This window comes from Octopus bimaculoides, chromosome 14, assembly GCF_046866305.1.
Source record: "Octopus bimaculoides isolate indiv1 chromosome 14, ASM4686630v1, whole genome shotgun sequence".
In the NCBI taxonomy this organism is placed as follows: Eukaryota; Metazoa; Mollusca; class Cephalopoda; order Octopoda; family Octopodidae; genus Octopus; species Octopus bimaculoides.
Window position 1 is genome coordinate 15,042,789 of NC_142941.1, and position 22,280 is coordinate 15,065,068.

Here is a 22,280-nt window from a genome sequence, read left to right on the forward strand (position 1 = left end):
CTATTACTGCGTAACAAAATCACTCATGTAAGATGCTTATATAAAAATTAAAAAATTTCTATTATTATAATTACACACAAACACCTTTTAAATCCATTATTTTACTAAATTCCTCCAAATTCCTCATTATTTTCAAAATTTATTGAAGCACAAAGGTAATGTCATTCATTAATTAAATATACGGTCAAGAGTTTTACTTAGGATCACTTTACATTTCAAGTTCAAATATTTTAAACTACACTATCCAAGGTGTCTGTTTTATAAAATTAGAGTCGTGTGTGATTTCAGTGGGATTCCACTGTTTCTTGGCAGGTAAAGCAACTGTGCTGATGTTGGCTGTGTAACAGTGATGGGGAGAAGAATGGTTGTGATGATATCTTGATGATAGTTGTGATAGCAGTAATAAAACAACGATAGTGATGATGATGATGAGGATGATGACGATGGCCATGAGGATGATGGCTGTGATGCTGATGGTGACGGCTGTGATGATGATGGCGACGGCTGTGATGATGATGGTGACAGCTATGATGGTTGTGATGATGATGATGATGATGGTGATGGTTGTGATGATGGTGGTAGTAATGATGATAGCGATGGCAATGATGATGATGATGGTGATAGCAGTGATGATGATGATGATGGTGGTAGTAATGATGATGGCGATGGCAGTGATGATAATGATGATGACAATGATGATTGTATTAATGACAATAAAGATGTCAATAATGAAGATTAATCAAAAGTTAAATATTTCTAATTCATTAAAAAGAAAACAAAATACAAAACGAAAAAAAAACACCTCCATACCACCAGCAAAGGAGACTTAAAAATACTTACAATCTGCATCTCAATTTTCAGTTTTTCAAATTCCTTCAGCTTGGCCTTGTCCTCAATACGTTTTACCTTCAGGGTCTCCAGTTTTTCATTCAGATCTTTGATCTCGGCTTTCAGTCCTGCATTCTCTTGTTCTTTCTGCAGTACAGAGAACTTGTCCTCAGCAATAGTCCTCATGGCAGTAACATCAGCAGCTGCCGCCTTCATTAGCAGTAATGAAAGAAAGAAAACAGAAATTGGTTTCAATAATGATATTGATAATTAATAATAATAATAATAATAATGGTTTCAAATTTTGCCACAAGGGCTGTAATGTTTTTGGTCATAGGTTTGAGGTTTGCTTCTTCAAAGCTTAGTAGGGACTAAACAACAACACTCAGTTCGCAACTGTAAAAGTGTCCATCATTTTCCCGTCTGCTTTTCCATGTGGCATGGGTTGGATGAGACTTTCTATGTCCAGACACCCTTTCTGTTGCCAAAACATAGTTGTTTTAAAATTAAAGTAATTCTTTTATTTCACTAGTCTTCACATGTCTAACAAACTATCAGACATATTGTTTACTGGAAACAAAAACAACTAATTAAACACATGGTTTTGGGTCGAGTCCCACTTGAGCAAGTCTCTTCTACTACATGTACAGCTCCAGGCCAACCAAGATCTTGTGGGTGAATTTGGAAGAAGGAAACTATGTGGAAGCCCACTGTATATGTATGTGTGTGTGTCCCTCACCACATGACAACCAGTATTGGTTTGTTTACATCACCATAACTTAATGGTTTGGTAAAAGCAACTAACAGAGAAAGTACTAGACTTTATCAAAATAAGTACTAGGAGCAATGTGTGACTAAAACCCAGCAAAGTGGTGCCCCAACGAGGGCACAGTCCAATGACTTAAAAGATAAAAGGTATATCCACTTGAAATATAAACATCTCTTCAAACAGAAGTCAATTCTGGATTATTATGAGAGGAAAAAAAGAAACAAAACTCACCTGTGAGACAGTCCGAGTACTTGGGGAAGTAATGCTTAAGCTTTTCTCTTCACTCGGGGTCGTTTCTCGGCTTCGAGACATGCGTGATGGGATGCCAGTGCTCTCTCGACTTGTGGTCATCGAGGTTTGCATTCGTGAGGGCTCACTGAAACTGGAGGACATCTCCATACTGGTTGATGGACTGGTTTCCTTTGAGCTTGATCGTGATGCAGCTTCAGCAATATTTTCAGAACCTACACGCAATAGACAAGAGTTGATTAACAGAGACAAAAATAAAATATATAAACCAAATCATTAAGTGTAACAGAATTATGTTTCTTTTTCAGTATGCATTCATTTCACTTACTCCTACCTTAGATATTTCTATATACACCACATTTCAATTGGATTATATTTCAGATTATCCTCTCTTTTATTACTATTATTCTTAATTAAAGTAGTAAGGCTGGCAGATTCGTTAGCAAGCTGGATGAAATGTTAAGCGGACACCACTTGCATGATGGTAACATTCATTTACAATCATTAAGCAATAACAAGACAGGGAGGAGACAGTAACACACACACACACACACAGGTGTGTGTGTGTGTGTGTGTGTGTGTGTGTGTTATGAGCGGTTGTATATATTTAACCACTTGTTATGGGAGGTAAATATATTTAACCACTTGTCATACTTAAGAATATGGCTATTTCGCAGCCTTCTGTATATTATAATAATTTCAGTGCATATTAAATTACATTTGCATGGCTGAACAAAAATGCATGTATATAAGTCAATGCAGATGAAGAAAGCTAGCTCATCAGGTCACCAGAACATCATGGTGCAACCAGGATGTTCTGATGAACTGATCTGTGAATATACAATTGTAATGTATAATGTGTAACATGCATATTAGTGCAGACATGTAAACATTATTTATTATGCACTGAAATTATTATAACATGATGAAGACTGCGAAACAGCTGTAATCCTAAAGATGACAAGTGGGTAGATAAATATCATCATTCCTCATACCTCCTGAGTGTTTATGGTTTATATATTCCTCATAAAATAATTACATTGATAAGATCTCCAGGACTTCCACTGCATGGGACTCTGCATTGTACTCCTCTGTACTGGATTACTATGTGGTGTGTTAGCCAAGTCCACCTTCTGTGATAGCCACACAATTCTAAGAATCCATATATTACACTATATCACACATACACACAAGGGTTTTTTTTTTACAGTTTCTGTCCATCAAATTCATTCACTAGGTTTTCATTAGCTTAGGATATAGTTAGAAGACACTTGCTCAAGGTGTCATACAATGAAACAGAACCTGAAACAATGTGGCTGGGAAGCAAACTTCTTATTTCTTTATTGCCCACAAGGGGCTAAACATAGAGGAGACAAACAAGGACAGACAAAGGGATTAAGTCGATTGCATCGACTCCAGTCCGTAACTGGTACTTAATTTATCGACCCCGAAAGGATGAAAGGCAAAGTCGACCTTGGTAGAATTTTAACTCAGAACGTAAAGACAGACGAAATACCACTAAACATCTCGCCCGGCGTGCTAACGTTTCTACCAGCTTGCTGCCTTCTTACCACACAGCAACCCATGCCTATTTCCACATCTGCACCTTATCAACTATGCTTATGCTTGTTTTCTAAAAATCATAAGTTGCAGGTAATTTGAGCTAATTTCAGACAGTATCAAGCTCATAAATAGAATGATTAAAGATAAAAAAAAGAGAATGAATAAAGATAAAAAAAAAAAAGAAAGTAACAATAAAAGAATATTATACTTTTTCCAACAAAGCTGGGTGGTCTGAGGCCAGACCTGCGAGCAGTCTTCTTGGCATCTGTAGGTGTTGTAGCAGTGTCAGAACCTCCTTCTGGGCTGTCAACGGCTTGAATCTACAGAGAGAAAGGAGAATAAATGAAATCACACTTAAAATTATTACAAAAATAATTCATGATAATGTTCATTTAAAGATTGTAGAAAAACTTGTTAACAAAACCATTTAAGAATCTTCTAAATGGTCAAATAAAATTTTAAGAGAAAGAGAGAAAGAAAAGAAACTGGAATATAACCAAATTTATCATCTAGTGTATTGATTAGTAACAAAACACTCGTTAACACAGCATTACTAATAATGAAATAGACAAGGCCTGATAAAATTAAGACATTAATTGCCCAACATTTAGCAGAATCAGGAAACAACTACTTCCTTTCTAAAAATAGTATGACTTTATAATACTTCTTAAATTAGTGAAAATATTACAGGTGAGGAATGATAAATATTTTACCTGTACTGGTCACAGTCAATATTTTTCAAGAATTATGACCACAAAAACAAAAATAACATCAACAAAAAAATAAGAATAAAATTTTATATTCTATACAAACAGTACATATGTGACTTATAAAGAAGCACTTTCATAGGATCTCACAATATGGAACATTATTTGAAGGGGAAAAGAAACTTAGTCTCTCCTTTTTATTTTTTCTCTCCAGCAGAATGTATGATGAAAAAAAGTGAAAGATTTCAGTGTAAACATCGGGCAACTTGATATGCAAAGTATTATGTGCATAGCATCTATAAGTCTTGTAGACTATGGAGCCCCTGCAGAGGGGGGAAAAGGATCAAGAGCATTTTCTGAAAAGACTGAAGTCTAATCCTTAACCATAAATCTGAAATATAAAGACTTGTTTCTTGTGTGAGTGTTGCCAGTGGAATTTCAATGAAATGCCATAACTTCCTGTGCTAGCTTTCTTCCTCCAAATCTTATGAAAATTTTGTTCCCCATTTCTTAATCTGTGACACTGTTTCCACAATGTTGTCTGTAACAATTTCCCCAATGACAGGGTTGATGTATGCATATATCTTAGTTTCACAGGTATGAGGAAGCTTTACCTTTCAATCTAAATGTCAGTACACCATAGCAGGTATTTTGGAATATGACAGTTTTTTTCTATGTGGCAGATATTTCCAAACTATCAAAGTCCTCATTGGAGAAAGTGAACACAAATACCAGCTTGTTAAAGTATGTCAATGTTACATATTCTGTCCTATCATTTAATCCAAAGAACTCTCTTTTACTCTTTTACTTGTTTCAGTCTTTTGACTGTGGCCATGCTGGAGCACCGCCTTTAGTCAAGCAAATCAACCCCAGGACTTATTCTTTGGAAGCCTAGTACTTATTCTATGGGTCTCTTTTGCTGAACTGCTAAGTTACGGGGACGTAAACACACCAGCATCGGTCAAGCGATGTTGGGGGGACATACACACATACATATATATATATATATATATGTATATACATATATATGTATATACATATATACGACGGGCTTGTTTCAGTTTCCGTCTACCAAATCCACTCACAAGGCTTTGGTCGGCCCAAGGCTATAGTAGAAGACACTTGCCCAAGATGCCACGCAGTGGGACTGAACCCGGAACCATGCGGTTGGTAAGCAAGCTACTTACCACACAGCCACTCCTACGCCTCTGCATAGATATCCCATATGAAACATGTAATGTTTGTATTTTTTTAAAGTACATTACCCATGATGTGTCTGCCACAGAATAATCAGCAGACTCTTGAATAGTTTCGTAAATGATTCAGAAACTTGCAGAGTAAATCCCTGGTCACAATGTGGCCTCCACCAACAGGAAGTCTGCCATTGACAATTTTCCCTGGCTCTCATTAACCTAACAAAAGACACTGAACTCATCAGTAGAGTAGGCTTGTTTAACATGTTTATCACTCACTGACTGCTCAACTAAACTGTTAAGCAACATAATGTGTTTCCATGATGGCATAATGAATATTAAGCAATATGACAGATTTTTTTCAGAAAATTTGGCCGCAAGGAGTTTGAGTCAAGCAAGATGCATCATCTCCAACACTACATGAAACTTCTGAAATAAGCATCCGAGTCTACAAATGACAGAATGTAATATCATATTTACTTCTGAATAAGATAGTAGTACCATTTTAATTTTTTTTGTCTTATTATTTCTACTCAAAGTAAAAAAAAAAAAATAGAGCAATAGGTATTATTTCAATTGATTGTTACATTCAACTCTTTAAAATTACCAATTATTGGGACTTTTAAAACTATTGGGGCTATTAGAAAAAAAGAAAGAAAAAAAGGGCAAACAATTGAGTTCAATTTTTATAATCCTTCACCTGTAATATTTTCACTAATAACATAAAAAGTATCATGGAGATATACTATTATATATTCTGTCATATAATTTTGCAAAATTCAACAGTTGATTTTATGTATTCCTTTTTTTAAGGTATCATGCAACAGCCGTAGCAACAGAAAGATCTTACCTTTAGATCTAATTCAAAAGTTAACAAAATCTTTATAACTACTGAGAAAACTGTCACAGTTCCTTTTTGAGCTAATTTATCTTTAACTGAAATTATCAAGATGCACAACCATTTCTAGAATCAGATAAGTTTAAAAGGACTTTGGTTTCCTTACACAATGAAGAGCCTAAATATTTGTGCACTTCTGTTTGAAATATAATCAACAGAAATTAACAGAAACTTAACCCTTTGCTTGTCCACAGCATTTTCATCAGTTTATTCCAAACTTTCGTTTTTGGATTTGGTTTGCAAGATTTATGTGATTTCGTGTGTTGAAGCATATTCTGTTGTGTCTGGGGAGAGTCATTTTCTTATTGTGCCTTAAAATTTAACACACTCACCGGTAAAATTTCCACTTATTTCTTATTTTTATTTTCCTAAAATTTCCGTTGCGTCTTGCAACCTTTTCAGAGTCAAGACTATTGAAAATGTTGCAAGACGCAACGAAAATTTTAGGAAAATAAAAATAAGAAATAAGTGGAAATTTTACCGGTGAGTGTGTTAAATTTTAAGGCACAATAAGAAAATGACTCTCCCCAGACACAACAGAATATTCCAAACTTGTTTTTTTTAGTTACTCCTCGTTTTATACATTCTGAGTAATAATAAATCTTTCCTTTTACAAGTGCAGAGTTACTTTAGCAGTTCAAAAAAAAAAAAAAAAAAAAAATTAGGAATGTGTATCATATATGATGCATGGATGCCAGGGAAATATGCCCTGTCTATTACAGGGATACAAAGGACAGGCAAAGGATTAATTAACTGAGATTAAAATTTTTTTTTAAATGGCATTTAAGCAGCTATTTCCAACTAGAGAAAATGACCTGAAAAAGTATGGCAAAGGAAACAATTTTCAAAAAATTTTTATGGTAAAATAATTTACTGACAGCTCTGAATAAATGGTAACCACATAAAAATTAATTCAATAAGAACATATTTGTTAAAAGCTTTACCAATTTTCAAGATTTAGTGCCACTCATTTTCAAACATTATCAGAGAGGTCAATAACAAAGATCTCTCATTGTTTCCAAGGCTTAAATAAGACACAAAACTGTATCAAAACGGTTTTGAGACAGTTCATCTATTTTTGCCACATTAACAGTCTATTCGTGTTGAAAAGCTTATACCAAGCATTCTATATTGTCAATTACACAAAACTTCTATACATTCAAAACACAATGAATACAGAGCATATTCAAACCAAAGTTAATAAAAAAACTGAAACTAACAACCTTTTTCCGTATCTTCTCCAAGAAGAAAACATGGAAACAAAATTACTAGCCCCTTTTTTCAAGTCCAGTCACTAAGCAGCATTTCAATTAGCTACAAAAAAAGTTTACTCTGACAATTGTCTCTAATTAATAAGTTGGAATAAAAGACTTTCAATTTATATATACAATGAGATTTGAACCAACCTGCTTTTAAGTAGTTCAGAGATGCCCTCATCATCACCGTCATTTAAAGTCCACGTTCCATGCTGGCATGGGTTGGACAATTTGACAGAATCTGATGGGTTCAAGGACTGCATCATGCTCCAGTGTCTGCTTTGGAAGGGTTTCTACAGCTGGATGCCCTTTCTAGTACTAACCACCTTACAACAGGTATGGGTGATTTTATCATGGCACCAGCACTGAGGTCACCATGCAGCTCACAAGAGTATATACCTTGAAGGAGAGTGGGGGTGGGATCAGCTTTAGTCTAGGGGACAAGGGATTAAAGTATAAGAAAAAGGGGTGAGGGGAGAGCAGGTTCTTATAGAGGAGCTGCATGGCTACTCACATTTAGAAGAGATGCCATCTGGAGGGAAAACAACAGGCAAGTTAAACTATGAAATGAGGATAAAAAGCAATATTAATCACTGACTAATATTAATTTCCATGTTCCCAGTAAATAAGAAAGATCACTCAAGACCATACATTTGTGGGTATAGAAAAAGAGAATTGTTTAGAAATTCATTCAGATGCCATCTAATTTCTCAATAATTTTATTTTCTTATACCAATAAAGGTACAATCTTGTAGTTTTATTTCATCACGGTCATCACTAGTTCAACAAGAAGGGAAAGGTGATATTTTGGTGATGAGGTCAGAATAACCTGAAGCATATCTGGAGTTGTCTCCCACAATTGCCAGAGAAAGTATTTAAAAATTCTTAGCCAAAGACTATTATTTATTATTTTTTTTTTAATCGCATAAGAATTTAGAATCATTGAGAGAATGTGGAATAAGTGGATACAGAAATTTGAAGACCTGCATAAGTCAGGCTTGCAGATGTTGGTTCAAGTCCCATGGACAGCCTTTGACTTTTTCTGCCCAAAGGGTATTTTTTAATCCAATATTTACAGGCTATTATTTATAGCTTCAAGTTCAGCCACTGAAAATTAATATCATCCAATTTTACTTCTTCTTCTTCTTTAATCCTTTTTGTCCCTTGTGGGGCATAGGGCCTCAACAGTTATTTTCCACTTTTTGCAGTCATTGGCATGTTTCTTGGCTGCTTCCCATGTCAGGCCAGTGGTCCTGAGCACATAGGCAGGAGGAGAAGAGATGATCGATCATATGCATCATCTGCTGAACCTGGTATGGACGACAGAGAAGATCCCAACCAACTGGAAGAAGGGTCTTTTGGTGAAGCTGCCAAAGAGTGGGGATTTATCACAATGCAAAAAGTGGAGGGGAATTACCTTGCTTTCCATTCCAAGCAAAGTCCTTACAAGACTTACCCTGGAGCGATTGAAAGATACCATTGACAAGCAACTCAGAGATGAGCAGGCAGGCTTCAGAAAGGAGAGATCACGCACGGACCAGACTGCAATGCTCAGAGTCATCGTGGAGCAGACAATGGAATGGCAAACATCACTCTGTGTGTGCGTCATCAACTTTGAAATAGCATTTGATAGCGTAGACAGGCAGACAATCTGGGACATCTTACAACATTATGGTGTGCCAGAGAAGATCGTTGGCATTATTCGATTACTCTACAAGGAGTTTTCTTGCCAATTTTGCTTCACTGAATATTTATTTCTTTATTGCCCACAAGGGGCTAAACATAGAGGGGACAAACAAGGACAGACAAAGGGGTTAAGTCGATTACATCAACCCCAGTGTGTAACTGGTACTTAAGATCCCAACCAACTGGAAGAAGAGTCTTTTGGTGAAGCTGCTGAAGATTTATCACAATGCGAAGGCAAAGTCGACCTCGGTGGAATTTGAACTCAGAACGTAACGGCAGACGAAATACCGATAAGCATTTCGCCCGGCATGCTAACGATTCTGCCAGGTAGCTGCCTTATATTTATTTCTAATTAGCTTTTTGCCTGAAACATATAAACCTTAACTTGATTATTTTAACCCTTTAGTATTTAAGCCAGCCATATCTGGCCCAAATATTCAACCTGTTTTGCATTCAAACTGGCCAGATTACTCTTCTCACACCTACCCTACAAAGTCATTCTAATAATATACAATCACATCATCGAAATTTCAAGATAATGCACGATTAATTCAAAACAATGGGAATAAATAAGCAATATACTTGAAAAAGTAACCTGAACACTAAAGAATTAAGTAATTTTATTATAGACAAAAATATTCGGTGTACTGGACTTGAAAGGGATTGGGTTTCACTTCAGTTAAATTTTGTTGATTTAGTATGAACTGTATTTTACAAATTCCATTTCGTTTCTAAATCACCTGCCCAGCGACTCAAAATTAAAATCTTTCCGTTTAAATGTCACATTGATTTCAGAGAAAAAAAGAACAGGAACAAATATATCCATAATTTTTTCATAACCACTGCTCATAGAAGAGAGACAGGAATGAGTAATATGTACATATATCAAAAGCAGACAGAAAAAAAAATGGAGAAAAAAATAAACGTGGGTTATACCTGTTATATAGGTTTTTAAAAAAGTGGTACAGCACAAGTATTTATATACTCAAAGCCTTTGACAATCATGCTTTAGCAAGTTTAAATAGCAAATAACATTTGCCAAAGCAAATTGAACAGTCAACAATGAACATGGGCTTGAACCAAAATTATGAACACACAAATTTATGAAATTCTTGTAATGAAACCAAATTTACATCTAGCTTTTATAGCTATTATTCATCACATGATGTTTGGAAAGATACTAAGAAACAATAATTTCATACGTCTTCAGAATACATTGATACAAGTTTTTCTATAACTTACTGGGTATCAAGTTTAGCAAACTTCAACATTTTGCATGTTATTATAGTTATCATTAGAGTAATTAATTTTACAGATGGATGCCCTTCCTACCATTAAATACTGAGTAATGAAATAGCAGTGAAAGCTATTACCGTCCAAACAGACTAAAGCAAGCAAGAGCATGTGCTTTTGCCAAGGGGAATCAAGGCAATGGCTGTAAGCAAAATTTGAACTCACAACGATGGAGTCAGAAAGCAGTTCAGTATCTTAATTCAACCACTGTGCCTCTGATTGGTTATATATTATATTGAATGTGACAAGAAAAACAAGTATGGCATATTTGTGTACATGTAAGATAATACATTTGGCAATAGACTAATATGAATGTGTGTGATATATGGCAACATATGGTTTGTAAAAACAAACATGATTTAAGTAACTGATAAGATCAATAAAGGTATGAACTAAAAACTAAGAACTAAAGACATAAATGAGTTCTATCCACAGTACATATAGTGTAAAATGGATGCTGACAAGAAAAAAAAAACATTAACAGCAGCCCTTCTCAAGTATGAAAAGTTCCTGGCTTTAAGGGTATCATGAAGGGCCTGGTTGGAGGCCCAACTTTACAAGTTCTTTCATAGGGCTTAGAAAAACTGAAGGACTGCTGCAATAAGTGTGTGAATCTGAGAGGGGAATATGTTAAATAAAATCATAATTAACTGATCTTGTATCTTATTTACCCAAAGCCAGGTTGGAGGCCTAACTTTACAAGTTCTTTCATAGGGCTTAGAAAAACTGAAGGACTGCTGCAATAAGTGTGTGAATCTGAGAGGGGAATATGTTAAATAAAATCATAATTAACTGATCTTGTATCTTATTTACCCAAAGCCAGGAACTTTTCAGCATCCCTTTGTATAAACCACTGAATAACATCGGGGTTTACAGTTAGAAAATATAAAGTAACAATAGGACAGAGGCTTTATAAATTAGATAATAATTCCATGCTGACAGCAGGTAATTTCCAAGAATGGAATGACACTGGCTCTATGGTTAAGAAGTGTGTATCACAATCATATAGATCTCCAAGTTTGATCTTATTGCATAGCACCTTCAGCAAATGTCTGCAATAGCTTTCTGAAATTTGGAATGCAGAAACTGTTTGGAAGCCCATCATATATGTATGCTTATAACAGTTAGGAAACATCTGATAAATCGTTGCATCAAACAAAAGAACCTTCAGATACTTAGACCATGTTATGCTACTTTAAGTTATGTGCGTATGCTAATCAATAGAGATCAATCAAATAAGCATGAGACAAAGTTTAATCAATTAAAGCCCTTGAAAATGGTACGCCAGCAGAGCCACAGTTCCAAAGACAGTAACAGAATACTGACTAATGCCTGATCATTTGCTTGATCAGATATTTAACCCATTACCTACCAGTGATCTCATATGAGATCACTTAAAAATTACAAATTTCGTAATTATCTGTCAATATTTACACATATCTAACCTTTTTGCTATATCTACTAGGTATATTTCTCTGATATTCAAATGAGGTTTGCTAATTTTTCACCCAATATCTCGCTTATTTCTATTTAAAATGTTACTTTGAAATGTTATTTTGATCATTCCAGCATGTTTCAAAGGCTGTTTTATGCTAGAAATCAAACTTTCATAAAAAAAAAAATTCCAGTTAATAGAATTATGGGAGGTAATGGGTTAAAGAAGGTTCACAGAAAGGTTTTAAAAGACAGTAAAAATACTTTCTTGTTGTTCTACTTAGTGTGGTTGTTCTCCTTGAATAAATGATGGTATAATTGTTACCCTTTTGAACTGGATCATAATGAACATACTGGTTTCAAATTTTGGCACAAAGCCAGCAATTTCAAGGAGAGGATAAGTCAATTACATCGACCCCCCAGCACTCAACTGGTACTTATTTCATCGACTCCAAAAGGATGAAAGGCAAAGTCAAACTTGGCAGAATTTGAACTCCGAATATAACGATGGACAAAATGTTGCCAAGGCGTAGGAGTGGCTGTGTGGTAAGTAGCTTGCTTACCAACCACATGATCCCGGGTTCAGTCCCACTGCGTGGCATCTTGGGCAAGTTTCTTCTACTATAGCTTCGCGCCGACCAAAGCCTTGTGAGTGGATTTGGTAGACGGAAACTGAAACAAGCCCGTCGTATATATGTATATATATGTATGTGTTTGTCCCCCCAACATCGCTTGACAACCGATGCTGGTGTGTTTATGTCCCCGTAACTTAGCGGTTCGGCAAAAGAGACCAATAGAATAAGTACTAGGCTTCCAAAAAATAAGACCTGGGGTCGATTTGCTCAACTAAAGGCGGTGCTCCAGCATGGCCACAGTCAAAAGACTGAAACAAGTAAAAGAGTAAAAAGAGTAAGCATTTTGCCCAGTCTGCTGATGCTTCTGCCTGCTTGCCGCTTTAATTTCTAATGGCTATATTAAAATGCAGAATAGCTAATTAGTCTCAGGTCAACTCTGATTGAGCAGAGCCTTAATTAAAGGCATTCCATCTGTGGTTAAACATTTTAATCTTTACCCCCCTTTTTTTCCTTTTTGGAATGATCTAAGACTAGATCAATTCAATGTGTCCCTCTCTCTTTCAAGGTGATGGATGTGATTTGAGGAAGATATGATTGTTATCCCTAGCAGGTTCAATGATCACAAAGGCAGATACCTTCATTGACTCACTAAAATGCTGAGAAATTGTGACAGTGGAGAAAAAAAACTAACAGGTAAAAACGATAGGACAGCTAGCAGAAATGACTTGTAAAACAAAAGGGCAGTCATCGACCACCTCTGGATCAAATGTAGCCCAAGTTAATAATGGTTATAGTAATGATAAAGTACATGAGGCAGAAGATGAATATTCAAAAAGGGACCAGAGAATATGGAAAAAAACATTGATCATCTGGTGTGCAACCACTACTTTATAGAAACAGTTTTAACAATAACAAAATAATAATTTCAAATTTTGGCACAAGGCCAGCAAGTACGGTGGGGAGGTAAGTCGATTACATCGACACCAGTGCTCAACTGGTACTTATTCTATCGACCCCGAAAGGATGAAAGGTAAAGTCAACTGTAGTGGAATTTGAACTCAGAACGTAAAGACAGACGAAATGCTGCTAAGCATGTTGCCCAGCATGCTAATGATTTTGCCAGCTAACTGCCTTCTTAATAATAATAATAATAATAATAATAATAATAATGATGGCAGACTTAATCTATCACCTTCTTTAATACAAGCACATAGTCCAGTCCACTTTGGTGGAAACATTCAGATAAGGTCTACAGTTTGAAGATATCAAGAGCTTCCCCACTTTCACCTACCAGTCTTAAAAGCCCTGCTGCTTTTCCTCCTTTTGAGAAAGATATAATGAAAAATGTGAATAACTTTTTATGAAAGGACAAAAAAATATCAAAATATTTTGGTTGACCCTTGCAGACCAATTATCGAAAATTTTAAAGCTGGGGAAGATGTGATTTGAGAGAGGTTTGGTCATTATTTCTAGCAGGTTTAGAAGTTGCATGGATCAAGCATGAACAACCTTTTTTGAGAAGCAGGTCACATGAGACATAGCTCATTCATTATCAGGCAAGTAGTGCCACTGGAAAAAAAAAAATTCAAGCTAATTTTTTGTTAGGCATGCCATTCAGCAAGTCACTTGGGCTGCAGTTTGTTCATGACTGGCATAAATGTTCCTACACTAAATATCTGTATTAGACAGTAAATAGAGCTAAGCCAAATATTATTAGTATTTTTCCTAATGTTTCAACAAAAATTTAGTATATTTCAGAGATGGACTATATAGCTGTTGTAATTTGGTTATCTATAGTCCGATGATATTTCGGAATTACAATTCCTTCTTCAGATCTTCTTGAGACTCCAGCTAAGAAGATCTGAAGAAGGAATTGTAATTCCGAAATATCATCGGACTATAGATAACTAAATTACAACAGGTGTATAGTCCATTTCTTGTTCTATAGTGCATTGTTGTACCATTCTAAACTTTTATTCTTTACAAACAATACACAATGCTTCAAGCGAACTACAATACTCTCCTATATTTCAGAGTTATTACTGGGCAAATTTTTCTTTTTTTTATGTGACAAAATACCAAAAATGATTTTTAAATATCTTATGTATATCATTTAGAAAGCAGGGTTAAGTATTATACCCAGAGGGCACAATACAGAACATCTGCAGTGGGATGCAAACCAATAAAATAAACCATGTAAATACAGACATTTGATGATAAAAGAATTCCTAAAAAAAAAAAAAAACTAATAAGACAGGCACAGGTTCTAAAATGGGGGCTGGTATATAGTTGATTAGATCAATATCAGCGTAACGGTTGAGAGGAATACCATGAGACATTTGTTCCAATACTAACGATGTTATTACTAGAATAAAAGTGAACAAATATTATCTATATGACATACTTTATGTATGTATATTATTGTAAAAATCAGACTTTTCAACATTATATATATATATATATATATATATATATATATATATATATATATATCATTATAAATATACAGGGATTAGCAATTGAGTTGCTTCTCCAACATACTGAAAATTTAGAAATAGCAGTCAAAGAACTACTGATTCCAAACTACAAATTTTTCTCTAAAATGGATGGCGATATTTATGGCACACATAGAACAAAAAACCGGAGGGAAAAGCGTAAACAAACCAAGCCTTTAGTTAATTGGATACGAATCGTTTCATGGTTAAGTGAATGGAAATTTCACTATTCCAATCTTCAGCCTCAATATTCTGATAAATTTGAAAGTGTCTCTAAAAAAATTCACGGTAATTTTTGGCCATGCGACACCAAAAATCAACGATAAGAAAGGCACTTACGAATTCATCGGCTAGCGAGTTCAGGGGCAGAATTGTTAATTATTAATTCTATTATTAATTGACGATTCTCTGCCCTTATTCTTGTATATTTTATATTTGATATCTCTAAGTTAGATGGCTAAACCGTAATCCCTTCCACACAGGACTTTTTTTCATACGGGACTATTTGTGACGCACATGGAATAGATTTCTTTGAGGTGAGGTGCCTGAACTCGCTAGCCGATGAATTCGTAAGTGCCTTTCTTATCGTTGATTTTTGGTGTCGCATGGCCAAAAATTACCGTGAATTTTTTTTTTAGAGACACTTTCAAATTTATCAGAATATTGAGGCTGAAGATTGGAATAGTGAAATTTCCATTCACTTAACCATGAAACGATTCGTATCCAATTAACTAAAGGCTTGGTTTGTTTACGCTTTTCCCTCCGGTTTTTTGTTCTATGTGTGCCATAAATATCGCCATCCATTTTAGAGAAAAATTTGTAGTTTGGAATCAGTAGTTCTTTGACTGCTATTTCTAAATTTTCAGTATGTTGGAGAAGCAACTCAATTGCTAATCCCTGTATATTTATAATGATAAATAGTTTTACCGATAAAGGTTTTTTTCATACTGAACTACTTGGCAGAATTGTTAATTATTAATTCTATTATTAATTGACGATTCTCTGCCCTTATTCTTGTATATATATATATATATATATATATATATATATATATATATATATATATATATATCATCATCATCATCATCATCATCATAGTTTAACGTCCACTTTCCATGCTAGCATAGGTTGGACGATTTGACTGAGGACTGGTGAACCACGTGGCAGAGTTTCTACAGCTGGATGCCCTTCCTAACGCCAACCACTCCGAGAGTGTAGTGGGTGCTTTTACATGCCACCGGCACAAAGGCCAGTCAGGTGGTACTGGCAACGGCCATGCTCAAAATGGTGTTTTTATGTGTCACTTTCACAGGAGCCAGTCCAGCGGCACTGGCAACAATCTCGCTCGAATGACTCTCACGTGCCGCCGGCACAAGTGCTAGGAACGCGAAGCTGCGGCACAAGTGCCAGGAAGGCGACACTGGTAACGACCACGCTCGAACGGTGGTGCCATATATATATATATATATATATATATATATATATATATATATATATCTATATCGAGTATGTCAAAGATTTTATTCTAGAGCTGCTTTTATTGCCAAATAAAAAGCACCTGAAATGGTGTCATGTAAAAAGCACCCTGTACATTCTGTAAAGTGGTTGGCATTAGGAAGGGCATCCAGCAATAGAAACCATGCCAAAACAGGCAATTGGAACCTGGTGCAGCTTTCTGGCTCCTGTTAAACTATTCAACACATGGCAGCATTGGAAATGGATGCTAAATTATGATAATGACCTCTCACACACACTACTAAATTTTAACTTATTAATTTTAAGGCTATGGAGAAAATAAATCAATATCAGATTCTTTTGATCGCTATTTTTTTGTTCCTCCACTTCAAAAATTATTGAACAACAAACAAAGAATACTACATTTAGACATGACATCATCCAAATTTACTAGAGATTAGCTCAATATATATTTCATAACTAGCTCCAGGAATATTTAAATATCAAATGATTAGGGATACATTTTAAATTAATAGAAAGACATAAAAAAAAGAAAATCTTAAATCATTTTATGGGTGTGAAGTATTCATAACAATATGAATGGTGTTACATAGCATCGTCATATCATTGTCATTTAACATGTGGTCTCCATGTGGTGGCGAGTTGAATAGTTTTGATAGGGTCTGAAGAGTTGAAGGACTGCATCTGGCATTAATGCCTACACTAGCATGGTTGCTAAAGCTGGATGTCCTTCCTAATGCCAGCCACATGATGTGTGCTGGGTGTTTATTTTTTTCCATGACACCAGCACTCATAATAATAATCTTGTAAGTTTCAAGGCTAAGGCCTTAATTTACAGGGTTACCATCACTAGTGCTGGTGTCATGGAACAAAAAACAAAAACAAAGCACCCACTACACCTATATTTATACAAATAAGAAACTCTAAATATATAGCAATGGCGATGATCAGCTCCAGGTTAACCCTGATCAAGCACTTATGATCAAAAGCAGTGACCAACCTGCCTTTTAGTCAGTGTATGTAGAAGTCATGTTTTTTGACAAGACATTAGGTTGCAATTCATAGGAGATTTAACCCTTTCGTTACCGTATTTATTTTGAGATGCTCTGTGTTTCTTTCAATTAATTTTAAATATAACAAAGAATTTAGTAAAATAACTTGGTTATTATTAAGCTAGTGTTAGGAACTTAAATTGTGACTAAGGTTTGGCAGAAGATTTTAATTCAAAACTTATGAAAACAAGACATTTGTACTACAGAGCCAGAGGTGGTTTCAGCCGGGTTGGTATCGAAAGGGTTAAGTGTTATTTCTAGTAAGTCAATTACTAAATAAGGACTTGCTGATTGGCTCGCTTAATTGTATGTATTACTGTGTAATCCAACTCAAGACCTTAATTGTGCTGACCTATAAGAAAAGAAAAGATATTCCAACCAAGATTATCTCATGTTTTCTTTCAAGACGGAATCATTACATTTTGTAGATGACAGGAAGTGATTTGAAAGAGATTTAGCTGTATTTATAGCAAGTGGAACATTGCATTGAAGCTTGTTGGATCAACTAGATGAGTTAATGATAGTAACAAAAGATGTAAATGAATGGTTATGCCAGAATGGGAATCATCTCTTATTACAGACAATGAATACTTGTGGAAGCTGAAAAAAAAAAATCACCATGTGTCAGAACATAAGAAATACTAACTAAACCCAAAATGGTTACGTCAAGGCAGTCTTTAACTAAAATTAACACATGTATGACCAAAACTGACAAATAGAATAGGCCTTGAATAGACATAGGAACAGCAATACAAAATGGTTCTGAACTCTGCAAGTTGCAATAAAGTTTCCAACTTGATAAGGGTCTGCAAAAATCACAGTTTGAGCAATCTCTGTCAGGCTAAGAAAAGAAAATGTGAAAAAAAAAAAAAAAGGGTCTGATTTCAATCTTAATACAAAAGAAATATACGTAGTAGTAGTAGTAGTAGTAGTAGTAGTGTGTTATAAAAAGACAATCAAAGAATATATGTTCATTTGATAAACATGAATACTTAAGATAAAAGATTGCTGCTTGTTTAACAAAGATTAAGAGGTTGACAAAACGGGCTGAATGTTAACTTTCATCATCTTCAAAAGGTAAAACAAAAAGGCATCGGAGTCAGTGGAGAGACTAGAGCTGAAAGAGACAGGGATATTTTGGCTGCGGCAATTGTAGACAGAGGTGGAGGGGATTAAAATGCATTAAGGCAAGCTGGTTGACATGCTACTTTTAAGTGGAGACCAATAGCTGAGAAGCTGGATAGGATAAATCCAATGAGATTTAGGATAGTTTCTCATTGCATACATCATCGATAAGACATGAGGCGAGGCCAATATTTAGCAACAGCCACAGAAAATGAGAGGGGAGAGAGAGAGAGACAGAGAGAGGGAAGGGCTGACAATTTGCAAATTAATATGGAAAACAGAAACTAAGTTAGTTATTGTAATGACTATTTTAGTAAATTAAATGTTCTTCAATTGTCATCATCAACAAAGATAGTATAGAGCAATGCAAAATTTGGTTGCTATGGAAAGGATATATGAGAGAGAGAGAGAGAGAGAGAGAGAGAGAGAGAGAGAAATATAGAAAAACTTGCATATGCTAATAGATATATATATATACATATATTTAAATGTTTTAGAGATATCCCCACCTCACTACACTAACCTTCCCCGGAATAAAAAAAGAGGAGAAAGTTCTGGGATACACGAGAAAGAAGTAAAGTGAACCATTAAAAGTGTTTCTCACCTGACTTGCAAGACGAATCTTGTAAGGAAAAGAAGAATTTAAGAAAGAGTTAAACGGTCAATCACACATCCAGTCAGATGACTTTACTTCCAATTCAATTCCTAACCATTCAGCACACACAAACATATATATATGTATATATGTGTGCGTGTGCATACACTCACACACACAATATACACACATCTTCAAATGTTTTAGTTTATCAACAAAAGAGAAAGACAATACTCAATACACGTAGAGTATATTATTTAAAGTGAATTTTTTTTTTCTTCTTCTAACTCAAGATTGTTAGTGGTACGTAATTCAAGTTTTGAAGAAAAAAGTTTATACACACACACACACACACACACATACAATGTACATCCCAAACAGGTAGAGAATCAGTGTATTTCCAACACAGGCACCCAACCCAAACACCACACAGTCTCTCATAATGCAATTCTGAGAAAACTTGAAAATCTATTGGTGTAAAAATTCCAGGTACATCACTGATAAAAACAGTAATTCTTACAAAATAAGATAAAATACAAGAAGACGAAGAATGAATGTAGCACAACTATATCATGAGTTGCAATTGTTTCTGTACCACCCTACTGCATGTAAATGATGCTATGTGGAAAAGTTATGCCATAGAGTACAACTGCTTATACTGAGGTGGTACTTCATAAGATTAGCATTAAGTCATGCCTTTTTACAGTGTGCTAAAAACCACTTGAATTTATGATAGTCTGATGAAGTGCCACTTCAGTGTAATTAGTCACACATATTACATAAGTTTTCATATGAAAACCCTTTACATACAATGGGGTTAGAAATGGAGTGGTACAGAAACAATTGTAACTAATGGTAAAGTCATACTATATTCTTTGTTGGAAGCAATGTGAAACATGAAAAAAAAAAAAAACAGCAATTTAGAAAACCAGAGAAATGCAATCAGGAGAAGATTAAATATAAACAAAAAAAAAAAAGGCTTTTACCTATAAAGTATCTAATAATACCTATATTTCAGTGAAATATAAGGATCATTCAAGTGTTTTGAGGTAAAAATTCAAGCATTATTTTTGTTCTTATTTACATTTAATCTTTCCCTAACAGCATTACTATAGCTCTCTAAATCAGTTTATACATACATACACACACATACATAATATCTTATTATACACAGCTTGCACAATGGGATTCTACCTGCATCAGCTTTCGACAGAAGATCACAATAATTTTGATACCTACCAACAGTATTGCTCCCTCCAGTGGAGCAGAACATCACAGAATCTCCAAATTCCTTTGCCCCCCCTCCATATATAACAGGCTTTTTCTTACAGTTTATCCTTGCGGGCACCACAATAAGCTGGGTGTACTTCTAACTTTGTAGCAACTATTATATTTTACTACGAACTGCAGATTCATTCCTTACTCTCGGCTTTAGTGTTTTTCTCACATACTTCTGCTTTATTTGCAATGAAGCACTTTCTGTATTCATTTCAAGTCCATGAATCACTGCTCTCCTATTTACTCTAAGCCTAATACCAGCCAAGCAGGACAGTGAATCTAACTATGAACCCACGACATTCCACCTCTGCTGGAAGTACTATGTGCTGCCACCCTCACACACACCTTAAAGATATATAGTTAAGAAGTAAAGGTGGAAACGGCACAAAGGTAAGTTTAAAATTTTTTTTTATATTTGTTACATTAAGTGACTTTTATAAAATATTACTGATTTCAATGTGTATGTCCATCTTATCAAATTTTTAAAACTGAAAGTAAAAAATTAAGAAATAAGAAAAAATTAGAAATTAAAAAGTTTGTTCTCATATTTTGTGTATAGTTAAGAACAGGTTTAAAAAATTTATCTTAAAGTCTCGTCTTACAGATGTTGTCTATGTAGGAGCTTGAAATGGGGTTCAAAGGGTCATGTAGTGTCTTATCAAACTCAACTGTGGAAGGGAACACACACACACACACACTAATATACATGTGTGTGTGTGTGTGTGTGTGTGTGTGTGTGTGTGTGTGTGTGTGTGTGTGTATGTTTCTTTGCACAGTTAAGTTTGATGAAACAGCACATGAAGAAATTAATACTAAAACAACAGAATTAAATTTCCAATAAAAAGAGAAATAGATTTTTAAAAACTACCTGCAAATTTTGTTTTAAAAATAAGTTTCAAAATAAAATTCTAATTTATCTGGATATATATTTTTTTTTTCTGCACTAATCAGTTGGTTACTTGAGAATAGTATTTAGTTTAGATCATTGCTTCTCACCTGGAGTTCATATGACCCCTAGGGGGCCATGTAAGACTGGGAGGGGGGACACACAAGCAAAATAGTAAATTCTTTCTCAAATGTTTTACGTAAGTTCAGCTTACAGAAGTGAATATGTGAAAAGCAAAATAAGAATTTTTTAAAGAAGGATCTATAAAACTAGTTTTTAAACATCAAATGGATAAAGGGGTCCACCAGAATAAAATTGTAATCAGAGGGGTCCAAAGATAACAAAATGGCTGAGAACCACTGGTTTAAATAATCAATATTGCAGTTAAGAAAAAACCAACAGTGGTTACAGAAAATGAATGCAAATTTATGCATTGGGGAACAACCTAGTTTTTACATTGTCTGAAAGAGGGACACCTCATAAGCCCCAGAGGACTTCCAGAGACGAGATATTAACCCCCTTCTCCCCTATTTCTCTTCTTTATCTTGCCTGAAGCAACTGAAAGGTCGATCTTCTCTTCGGTAGGAATGCTGTTCTATCTTATGCTGCATTTCCAGATGATCTGATACAATGAAATGCCAACAGTAAAAATGAATCACAAATGTTTAATCTAGAAAACCCACTATCATGGTTGCATGATTAAGAAGCTTGCTTCCCAATCACATGGACTTGAGTTCAGTCCCACTGGGCAACAACTTGGCCAAGTGTTTTCTATTATAGCTCTAGGCTTACCAAAGCCTTGCAAGTGGATTTTGTAGATGGATGGATGGATGTGTGAGTGTGCGTACATGCATCATATCACCATTGCATGACAACCGATGTTAGTTTGTTTACATCCCCATAACTTAGCAGTTCAGCATAA

General features: G+C 35.0%; 1 protein-coding gene across 20 annotated transcripts in view; it reads right to left on the reverse strand.

Annotated features, from left to right (window-relative positions):
- Positions 1-22,280, reverse strand: part of LOC106874338 (dynactin subunit 1) — a 113,173-nt gene that overhangs the window by 72,392 nt on the left and 18,501 nt on the right. For 13 of the 20 annotated variants that reach the window (XM_089362396.1, XM_089362394.1, XM_089362395.1 and 10 more), the window contains exons 4-6: positions 3,618-3,729; positions 1,829-2,061; positions 841-1,038 (exon numbers count right to left, since the gene is read on the reverse strand). In XM_089362396.1, the coding sequence (XP_089218522.1) occupies positions 841-1,038; positions 1,829-2,061; positions 3,618-3,729 (543 nt within the window). Of the gene's footprint in view, positions 1-840; positions 1,039-1,828; positions 2,062-3,617; positions 3,730-19,203; positions 19,222-22,280 lie in introns of all 20 variants that reach the window. The other 7 variants (XM_089362392.1, XM_089362387.1, XM_089362385.1 and 4 more) reach the window with 1 other exon arrangement.